At 43.2% G+C, this 11,446-nt stretch overlaps 2 protein-coding genes across 2 annotated transcripts in view; one reads left to right on the forward strand and one right to left on the reverse strand.

Moving 5' to 3' along the window:
* The window catches only part of BDP1 (B double prime 1, subunit of RNA polymerase III transcription initiation factor IIIB), a 47,995-nt gene extending 43,087 nt beyond the window's left edge, over positions 1–4,908 (reverse strand). Inside the window, exons 1-4 of the mRNA XM_053409130.1 lie at positions 4,661–4,908; positions 2,791–3,349; positions 545–654; positions 28–87 (exon numbers count right to left, since the gene is read on the reverse strand). Coding sequence (XP_053265105.1) covers positions 28–87; positions 545–654; positions 2,791–3,349; positions 4,661–4,908 — 977 coding nt within the window. The remainder of the gene's footprint in view (positions 1–27; positions 88–544; positions 655–2,790; positions 3,350–4,660) is intronic.
* Positions 4,909–8,097: 3,189 nt separating this feature from the next.
* LOC128423337 (small EDRK-rich factor 1) lies at positions 8,098–11,030 on the forward strand. The gene is made up of 3 exons (XM_053408392.1): positions 8,098–8,223; positions 9,902–10,010; positions 10,464–11,030. Exons 1-3 carry the CDS (start codon positions 8,217–8,219, stop codon positions 10,534–10,536), a joined length of 189 nt encoding a protein of 62 aa, XP_053264367.1. The 5' UTR covers positions 8,098–8,216; the 3' UTR covers positions 10,537–11,030.
* Positions 11,031–11,446: the final 416 nt, after the last annotated feature.

The following is an 11,446-nucleotide window of genomic DNA, read 5'->3' on the forward strand; positions in this document are numbered from 1 at the left end:
ATTTGAAAGAAGGGACAAAAAAATTACTCTTTTGCTTGAGTCACTGTAGAAGGCTTTTCGGATTTCTTTTCTTCCACCAGTGAAGATCTATTAAATATAAAAAGCACAATTTTCATTAGCCATTTATTAAAATAAAATTTGAAGACAGCAACTAGTTTACCTGTGTGATTTACCATCCTACTCAGAGCACACTTTAATGTGAAATATTAGGCTTTTAATTTAATTAGGTTTATTCACACAAACTTCAGTGGGATTGGGGGGAAATGTATCTATGTGATTTATTGCTTGTCAGAACAAGACAACTATGAATTATTTAGAAATCTAATTACTTAAAATTCCTTTATATGAGCCCTGATGTTTTCCCATGGACAATAGAGAAAGCTGATATTATTTAAAGCAACTTAACAAGGAATCCCAAATTTTCCACAAGCCTGAAAAGTGAAAAGGAGGAGGCCTGGGTATCTTAAAGGAAGGATAAAATGAAGACATAACAAATATATAAAAACAATTTACATTTACAATAAAAAATAAAATGTGTACTTACTTCATTGGATTGTTTTCAGGCAGATAGTATATGAAGTCCCTCATAACCATTTTTGAACGATCTTCTGGCATGCTTTTTTCAATTACTGGGTATTTATATTTCTGTTGTTGCTAGACACAAAAATTAACATTTATATGAGTTTGATAGGGTTTTAGACTTAATCAGCTTTCTTATTGGGAGTCTATACGTTAAAATCAAGTTCATGTATTTTGTAACAAATATATAAACAAAGCCTTCTTTTTTAGACAGATTTATGACAACTTGGTTGCTCTTTTTCTGAGTGGCCTTGTGGGAGCTTTTCATTAACCTTAACTGACTGCTCATTTTATTGTTACCGTATTTTTCGCTCTATAAGACGCACCAGACCACAAGACGCACCTAGTTTTTGGAGGAGGAAAACAAAAAACAAAAAAATTTTGAATCTCAGAAGCCAGAACAGCAAGAGGGATTGCTGCACAGTGAAAGCAGCAATCCCTCTTGCTGTTCTGGCTTCTGGGATAGCTGTGCAGCCTGCATTCACTCCATAAGACGCACACACATTTCCCCTTACTTTTTAGGAGGGAAAAAAGTGAGTCTTATAGAACAAAAAATACGGTATTTTTTACTGGAGTAATTGCAACTACTCTGTTTTAATTGTATGTATTGTTTTCTTTTAATATGATTATTTTTATGTGTTTTTATAATAGTCTAAGCTGCCTTAGGCACTGAATGCAGAAAGGCAGTGTATAGGTTTCAGTAATTATTATTAATAATAGTAATAATAATTTTATTACTTATACCCCACCCATCTGGCTGGGTTTCCCCAGCCACTTTGGGCGGCTTCCAACAGATTAAAAATACATTAAAATATCAGTCATTAAAAAACTTCCCTAAACAGGGCTGCCTTCATAACTGGAGCATGCATCACTCTGGCGAGACAGTCCGCGGGCAGATAGGATCTCAGCCTGCATACCAGATGGAGCTGGTAGACAGCTGCCCTGGACACAGAATTGACCTGCACCTCCATGGACAGCTGTGAGTCCAAAATGACTCCCAGGCTTCGCACCTGCTCTTTCAGGGATACAGTTACCCAATTCAGGACCATGGAGTCCCCCACACCTGTCTGCCCCCTGCCACTAGGTAGGCTTGATGTAGAGCCCTCACCAGTGTTTGACCGCATTTGACTGGAGTTTTCCTCTACTTGTGTTGAAGCCATCTCGCCTAGCTTGTGTCCTTGCCCTAAGCTCTATTGTGAACCAGTAAGCCAAATAGGCTCCACAAAGCAGGGGAGGAGCTCAAGAGTGATCATGGCAACCCATTCGAATGTTCCTGAGGTCAGCTAGGACTTTGAGAAGAGTGCCAGATATATCAGCCAGAAAATCCTCCAAAGTCACCTGGAAACTGATTGGATCCATCAGACTCCGAGGGCAGACCATCCTAACAGGTCCCCCCCCCACATTCCATTTTAAAAGGTAGCATGCTTGATTTAAAAATCATATTTCATGTGATGCCACCTTCTAAAGAGAGGCACTAACCAGTTCCATTATATCATTTCTCATTCAGAGCATACTATACAACCATGATAATCTTACAAAAAGACATCCCCCAGGTACAAGCAAAGTTCAATGTCTGCTGGCTATTAAGCTACTAAATCCGGCAAGCTAATAAGTGACCTTCCAGGTGTTGTTGTTTTGTTTTGTTTTGTTTTTAAAGCCAGGCAGCACCCATGGGTCTCAAACTGCTGAAAGCAATTGAGGGATCCAAGCAATGTGTTGGTCGATAGAACCGCTGGGCTGAGCTGCTCTTTCCAGGTGTTGTTGAACTATACCGTCCAACAACTCCAATCAGCATGGCCAAGCATCAAGGGTGATGGGAGTTAGTACAGTACTACAAGATTTGCAGGACCATAATTTCCTTATCCTTGTTATAAATTGATGTATCATACAATGTTGCTGAGGGTCACGCCAGCTTTTACCTTTAAAAACTGGAAACCTTTAGCAAACTACCTTTAGTAGGGAAGCATCATATCATGACATCAAGAGCTTCCATATGTCTTGTGGAAGTGGCAAAGTGCATGCTTTGAATGCTAATCTCCAGGTAAGACTACATAAATCTCCTATCCAAAACCCTAGAAAATCAGGGCAGAGACAATACTACTGAATCAAATGCCAAATTTGATTTAATATGACTTCTATGCAGAAATCAGGCTATATGCTCTATTACTTTCCCCTCTTCCTCATAACCAAATCTCCGAAGTGTTGTTATACCTTCTCTTTCTTCAACTCTTCCTTGAGCATCTTCCTTAGCTTCTGAGCTTTGATTATTTTCTCACGATCGGAACATATTCTTTTCTCTTTGCCTGGAATACATTTTGAGTGTGGTATTTCTTCTTGAATCAGACTTTCCTGCGTTGGTCTCTCTTTGAGGGGTGAGGATGTGTTCTTCTGCAGGGCTTCGTCGCTTCTTTGACCTGTTACACATGCATTCGGCTCTTTACTTACAGACTTTTTGAATGGAGAGAATTGTGGTACTTGGGGAACAGGAGTTTTCTTTTCAGGAAGTATGGGAGACTTTGGGGAATTCTCCACATTGTTCTTCTCAGAAGGCGGCAAGTCCTTCTGAAGTGGAGGGTTACAAATAACAGGAGAATGAGGTACTTGTTTTTGAGAACATTTTGATGCTGAAGTGGCAACACGTTGTGTGGATAGTGGTGCAACTCGTGGTTTAGCAAGATTAGGCATTGTAGATATTCGTTTTCTTCTCTGCAGAAGTGTCTCTGCATGTCTACTACAATCTCCATCACCACTAGCGTTGGTCTTTTCATTTCTGGAAGATTAAAAGAGAGAAATCTAAAAATTGTAATCTGGCTGTTTTAAAAATAAATAAATGCACTGTATTCCCACAAAGGCAATCACATCATATTACGAGTTTATTTTTGAAAATGCTTATTCTGATTAGACATAAAAAATTAAAGCAAAAAATATATTACAACTTTATATCTACTTAGAATATAGATGGCTAGAGTCCCACATACAGTTCGCTGTTAGCAATCTAGTATTTATATTATTTGATACATTTCAGTCATCACTTTCCACAAGAAGACATTTCTGACTTACTAATACATAATAATACAAAAAGGTTAACAATAATTTAAAAACCAAATACATAGAAAAAATGCAACAGAACAAAATTTCTAAGGGTGCTCATCCTACAATAACTACAAAAAATTACTCTTACCCCATATCACTAAAAGGTAAACACCATAAAATAGGCCGGAGATCATAGCACAGAAGAATCCAAATTAATGACTAAAAGCTCGGAATGATGGCCGCATATATAATTAATATATTTATATATTATCATTGTATTATGGTATAATATACATTGCATATTATTATTAGTGAAGATGCAGCTAAACTTGTGGTCCTGTAGATGCTATTAAACTACAAGTCTCATCAGCCCAGCCACTATGGCAAAAGATGAGAGATGATGGGGCCATTCAGCAACAACTTGAAAATCATGACTTAGCTACCCTTGTTTCTGGAACCAGGAGACAGCAACTATTTCAAATCTAGAATTATCGCTCTTCATCACAGCCAACCAAAGAATGTATATTGCGAATTCTCCCCACACCTGCAATACATAAACTTGGTAGCACTGTCTAATGCCAGCTATAATTTCGACTACTACGTCAAGCCCTAGAATCACAGAGACACACACCGCTCGAAATAAGATTCAAAGTCATGCAGGTTAAAGGCGGGGAGGAAATAATAGACGATTGTGCACTTGTGTGCTTTGAGGGTTTACGACAATCAAAGAGGTATATAAATCTTCTGAAATAAAAACAAAAAGACGCCGAGCTGGTTCACCATTCACCCCAACTACACGTGCGTAGTGACTCCGGATAAAAGCGCCGCACTGTGTCCCAGGCGACATGAAGCACCGGCCTTTGCGATGAGTTCCTTCACAGGCGCAGGCCATCAGGTGTCGGAGGTGCACGTGAGAACCAGTTCCCGCGATTTTCAACGCGTCTCTCAAAAAAGGAGCTTTTTGCGCTCCAGCTCATCTCCTGAAACAGGCTCCTTTTATTTTGTGGAGAAAGGAAGCGCGCAGCCTACAGCCAAAGGCGAAGCTTACCCCTCGGGGCTGGGGCTGCTACCGTCGTCCTGCTGCAGGCTTCCGGCAGCGCCCGACGGGAGAGCCGAGGCAGCCGCATCCTCAGAAGAGCAGGGGGCGGATACTGAGCCGGGCTGGGGACCGGGGTCCGGGGCCGCGGCGACGCCTGAGGGGCTGGGGCTGCCCCTGGGGTGGCTGCCCCTCGCCGCCGCCGCCGCCGCCCCCGGTCTCACGTTGGGCTTCACATTAAACCTGGCGCGGCGGAACATGGCGCCGCGAAGGGGAACCGCCGACTCTCGCTAAAGCCCACCGTCCCCTTTTTCCTCCGGCCGCCGAGGCCGCCTCATGTCACCGGCCTCGCTCGGCCCAAGCCCAGCTCCCCGCCCTTCCTCTCCGACTCTCGCGGAGGGAGGGGGGCCTGTCAGCTGCTCCGGGGACGGCGCGCGGCGTAGCGTCATCACTCTGCGACAAAACAGGAACATCACCTGGGCGGCGAGGACACCCGCCTGAAACGCAGGGGAGCGTCGCGCGTTCATGTCGAACTTGACTTGCACTGAATCCTCTGTAAACTAAGGCCTTAGTTTACAGGGGATTCAGCACGAGGAGAGGGAAGGCGGCTAGTTTATTAGCCCAGTGCATTCGTAGCGATTCTCGGCTTGGCGGCTCTTGCCTCGTGAAGCCCGCATCCCGAGGAAGGGACCCGGAGACCGGTGTTTGGCTGACCTGAGTTGGATTTTATAAATGTTAGTGTTTTCCTAGAGCGAATATTCTTTGAAAAGGTAATTCCACGTTGTACATTTCCGAGCACAATTCAAAAGTGCGTTAAAGCCCTAAACGGCCTCGGCCCAGTATACCTGAAGGAGCGTCTGCACCCCCATCATTCAGCCTGAACACTGAGGTCCAGCGCCGAGGGCCTCCTGGCGGTTCCTTCACTTGCAAGAAGTGAAGCTGAAGGGAACCAGGCAGACCTTCTCAATAGTGGCGCCCACCCTGTGGAATGCCCTCCCATCAGATGTCAAGGAAATAGTATTTATATACCTTTGAGGAGACACCTGAAGGCAGCCCTGTATTGGGAAGCTTTTTAAGGTTTAATATTTTATTATGTTTTTATATGTGCTGGAAGCCGCCCAGCGTGGCTGGGGCAACCCAGTCAGATGGGAGGGGTATAAATAATAAATTACTACTACTATTACAGAATCTGGAACTTTCTTTTAGTTTTGCAATTTTCCTTATTTTTAGAGGGTTATATTCTGCACTCTTCATATATAAAGCATAATTGTATACCACTATTTCATTAAAAATTATATTGGGGTGATTTACAGAAGAATTTACATGCAATAAAAACTGTGTGAACATTTAAAATTGGAGATCATCAACTATTAGAGAAAGAAGCTGTCTGCATAAGCTTAGTGGCATAAAAAATTTTTCAGCAGGCACATAAAGAAGAGGAGGAGGAGTTTGGATTTGATATCCCGCTTTATCACTACCCAAAGGAGTCTCAAAGCAGCTAACATTCTCCTTTCCCTTCCTCCCCCGCAACAAACTTCAGAGAAGTGTGACTAGCCCATGGTCACCCAGCAGCTGCATGTGGAGAGCGGAGACGCGAACCTGGTTCACCAGATTACGAGTCTACTGCTCTTAACCACTACACCACACTGCTGAAAGAAAGGGGTGCTGGCAACTATTCTATAGTTGTAACATTCCACTGGATCCAGACATGGGCATAGCCAGAGGGGGGCAAGGGGGGAGCTGCCCTTCCCCAATCAAGTAAATAAATTAAAAATACTTAACTAACTGACCAATAATGACACAAATAGCACAGTTCTGCCCCCCCCCCAAATCCTGGCTATGCTCATGGATCCAGAGTAGGCTTTTAAAGAAGTAGGCACACAACTGCCTCTTTAAGGGCAGCTGGCAACACTCCAACACAAAAATACATTTACTACACCCGTCTCAGTCATCTAAATCCACGCAGCTTTAATAACCCATGGTGGACAAGGATCTAGTGAGCAGATGTGGTTGGTACATAAAGTATCCAGTTGGTCAACATAAAACATCCATAAAAGGATCTAAACATTTGGATAGTGATATACAGTAACCAATATACTGAGCTTTAGATATGAAAAGGAATGTGTCAGCAGAAAAATAGTGCAGTGCTTTATATAACTATGGAACATGCCATTATTATACGGTTGGTTCCAAAAAGACATGACCATATCTTGGACTGCAGCTCTCCACCCATTTTATGATGGTGTCCTAATGAGTTCAACCTATACTTTTTCAAATCAAGCTAACCAAACCATGATTGGATTTATACAGTATGCCAAAAAACATCCAGAGAGACCACATCCTTATATCACTTACTGGCAAAAATGGTATTTCAGAAAAATGGCTCAGAACGCCACCTTCCAAACAAACCAAACCAATCACATTCACAGGTCACATTGGAACAGGTGGGAATGATGAGGTAAGCCACAAAAAGTCCACTGAAACCACATCCTCATTCCTGTTCTAAGCAATAAACAATATTGCAGAAGAACAGTCAGGAACACCCAACTTCTGAGTAGCTAAACCAATCAAATTCATGTCACATTGAACAATGTGGTTCCAAACTAGCACACTGTTTTGTGGCTTAGTGCTCATTCATATCGGTTTTGATCTGACCTACAAATGACACTGGGCAATAAATGGTATCAGAATGTGGTTTCTGCTTAAGCTTTGTGACTGCATCAATTCTATCCATTCGTGTGACCTGTGAATTTGGTTGATTTGAGGAACCATAGGAGTTGGTTCTGTTCAGATGAGTTCTGGATGTGAAGGGGCCAATAAAAGTATAACATTGGAATGCATTTGTTGTTGTTCTTTCCTTCCTTTTTTGTTGACCTATTACATCAATACAACAGAAATGTGCAAATATACATTATAGAATTCAAACACTGGAAGTCACCGAACAAATGGTATATCTCAAAATACATCCCACAGTTTTGGAAATCGATTATAATTCAAAAAGCAGCCTTATCCTCCCAGTTTTCTTTAAAGTCCCCATAATTTCAGATGAATCACGGGTAAATGCATCGAACTCAGTGGGGCTTCTGAAAACACAGGAATATTCGTTCATTTCATTTCCATCCCGCCTTTTAGGGCAAGATCCTCGCATCCCATTTGAAACCTGGAGATCGTGCAGAAATCATATCCCGCGCGTGCCAGGGAAGTAGCGGTACTGTATTTACATCCCAACCGCACGCGCGTTAACTCGGAAGCAAACCCCCTGAGCCTCTCTTCCGCGTAACGCGCGCACAGCGTCTCAGCTTCAACTCGTGCAGCTGATACCAGGCATTGAGGCCCGATCGGTGGGTTGCGCGCACGCGCAGTAAGGGCACCGCGGGACCGGCTCCAGATGCGCGGCTGGGAACAGGAAAGGCGTCGACGTGCGGCCTGACGTCACAGAGGCGGCCCCTTACATAAGGAGCGCAACGGCGGGCGAGGCGCGCAGAAGGTTCTGGCAGTTGGAGCGGATAGCGGGGTTGTTGCTGTTCGTGCGCGTAACGGTCGTCGCCGCTGGGGTTATTGTTTTGCCATGGCCCGTAAGTATGCGACGTGGGCGGCGCCCGCCACCGCCCTGCTGTGGCCTTCCCTCGCCAGTTGGGACTTGTATAATTGGTGGCGGCGGCGGCGGCCTGGGGCCGAAGCGGGCCTTGCGGGGATCGTAGGCCAGCCGTGGGTTGCCGCTCCCGTGTTGTGGTCCCCGGCGGGCGGCTATTGTAAGCTCGCTTCAGAGACGTTGCAACCCTGGCCGCGCTTTGTCCGGGGAAGAAGCCCCCGTTGACTTCAGTAGGGCTTGCTCCCGAGTAGACCCGGCGAGGGCTGATGGAGAGGCCGCCCTTGTGTGTGTCTGTTGGCGTGAACGGGGACTCTGGCTGGAGGGAAGCGGTTCTCTTTTAAGAGGAAGCGATAGGCAGGGCTGGCCTGAGAAAGCACAGCTCTGTTTTCCTTCCTCGACCGGGGAGACAACATGCTCTTTGTGAGCAGGATACGTCCCTGCTGCGCTCGCGTTACCGTCTCCCCTATTCGGAATGAGCCGTGTGAAAGGGCCCTTTTCACCGAATCCGGGGCCCCAAACTGCCTTCCCCGAGGAGAGAGCTAGCGGGGGACGCTCGGTGTCCACGGGTGGATGCTAAATATGCCTCAATAGTTAAGTGTTTGCACTATGCGGGCTGTACTGTACAGTATTTTCAAACTGCAGCGTTAACTTTTTGGAAACAACAGCTGCGGCGGCGCCGACTTCAGTTTCCAGTGACTTTAAACTGAAACAAAAGATGCTGCTCAGTGTGTGTTATTTCTATAGAGGAGCGCTCCGATTTGTTCCCTCAGCAGGAACTAAGGCTTGCTGAGAGCTTCATTGAAATGTTAACTAGACTTGTACGCAGGCTTACTTGGAAAAAAGCCCCTTAAGTTCATTCCCCCAAAGGTGGTTCCTAAATTCCTAGTTCCTTATTCAGCACAGATTGAAGCTGCGTGAAATATGGCTGAAGCGTATGTAAACTGTACTGCAGCACTCAAACTTTTTCTACTACAGAATTAGTTGGTTGTTGTAGCATAGAGGCTGTTTTTTATTTGTTCAACTTATTAGGTGCTTGTCACCCAAAGGTCTCCAAGCGACCTGCAGCAAAATTATATGCACGCACACACATATAATATTTCATATTGGGGATCCATGGCATCAAAAGGCTAGCATAAAATATTTGTGCATGCATACCTAAAGGGCATTGGTATCAGTGCTGCTCAAGTTCTTGTCAACATGTATGTGCAGTAGCCCACTTTGGTTATATCAGTTATATTAGCTTGTAGGCTAAGATGTCACCATGTTATTGGATGAAGCACATTCCTTTGCAAGCCAGCCTGAATACTTGCCCACTTGATTGGATTTCAAACTACCTGGGCAAGCTAAGTATTTCCTTGGTGACTGGCGCTTACCAAAGCCACACTTTGTCGGGAATATTGAGATATTGGCTATACTGTGGGCTGCGAAGTTGGGAACTCAGTAGTGCAGCTGATCCAACAGGGTTTGCTTACAAGCTTCATTTACCAAAGAGCAGTCAAAGTGTGGTACTTTTAACATAGTGTAAAGGGGGAAAGTTGGATTATCGGCAGCAGGCTTTACTATTGTGCAAATAAGAGATGGACAATATTTGGCTCTGTTGGTCAAAAGTATGTACTAGTAACTGGCCTAAAGCCTAACTCTTAAAACTGTTCCAACTTTAGGTGGGAACCAGCGTGAACTTGCCCGCCAAAAGAACATGAAGAAAAACCAAGAACTAAATAAAGGAAAAAGAAAAGAGGATACTTTGTCGGCTTCTCAAAGGAAACAGAGGTATGTTTGCATAGCAATCTCTGACAACCCACATACCCTGGTGTATATGTAAGTAGTGTAAAATTCTGCCTCAGAATGCTTAAAGATAAAATACAATTTCTATACTGTGGCCCTGTCTTAGACTGAAAAAATATATTTGATGTTTGGGAAGCTACCTTAATGTGCTTAAGCTTGCATTTGGCTATTTGGAATGGATACAGTCTTATTATAATTGAAGTGGGGGGGAAGGTGTAGTTTAGAATTTAGAACTAGAACACTGAACTTTAAAACATTGAGAACCAACATTGTTCAACAGGACTTCTTATTCTTCCCCATTGTGTGCTCCAAAATCCATTCTAGAGGGTTGTGGGATTTTTGAGGAAGGTGAGAAACCAAAACACTTATTGTCCTGAAAAATATTCATTGTTTCCACTAAACATGGACGTCACTCGCTCTTCATCTTTTCTTTTCCAGAGACTCCGAAATTATGCAGCAAAAGCAGAAAGCAGCTAATGAGAAGAAAACTCTTCAGACAGGAGCAAAATAATCTGTGGCTGCATGAAGGACCTAATAATGCTGCAGTGCATCTCAGAATAATAGGGTCTAAGAAAAGACATATTTGTAAAAGTGACCAGCCATTAAATGGTTAATGTTTATCTTCTACAAGCTCATTTGTCCAGTATGCATTTATTTTAGAATGTCTGATTAGTAGAGTGCATTTGCAACTGACTTGGCTTTATCTGAAATACTAGAAATAGTTCCAGTAAAATTGGATTCAAAGTTCCCTTTGCATGTCTACTAGTAATGATAGCAGTGGCTTGACTGCAATTTTCATTGTTAAGTGTTGGCTTGGTAAATGGCTTGTGTGACTGTACCAGTTATTAAATATGCAAATAGACTGAGAATCCTGTCTGGCAGCCCAACAGCATTCAAAAATGATACCACTTTTAAAAGCCCAGGTCTCTGTTCTTGCTTTCCACTTTGTAAAGCTCAGCTGTAAAATTAACCGTAAATTATTTTTACAATAAAATGTTGCATGAAGTACTGTCTAAGTTGGAAATGGGTACACCAGACAGTTATAATAGCTTTTCCATTGTTTCTGACACGTTTGGCACAATTCAGAGGGTTCTTAGTCCTTTCATCAGCACAACTTTTCCATTGTGTTTCAATTGCAGCCTGAATACTTAATACAATTCTTCAACTGCTAAGCAAGATTCTCTAAATATATTACTATGTATAACTGCAGCTTAAAATCTGTACTCTGAACTAAAATATAAATAACCTCTTTTGTCTAAAGCTTGGTTGATTATAAAAATGGCAGCCAAGAATAAGTTGCTTAGTTTTACTGCTTTTTTTTTTAGGCCTGACTGTTTTCCATAGTGATGTTAAAGGTCTAGCAGAATTACGTATTTGACATTCATGGTTGTACTTCAGCTAGTGAGCAAGAACAAAAGCCT

Source organism: Podarcis raffonei, chromosome 11 (genome assembly GCF_027172205.1).
Source record: "Podarcis raffonei isolate rPodRaf1 chromosome 11, rPodRaf1.pri, whole genome shotgun sequence".
Taxonomy (NCBI): domain Eukaryota; kingdom Metazoa; phylum Chordata; class Lepidosauria; order Squamata; family Lacertidae; genus Podarcis; species Podarcis raffonei.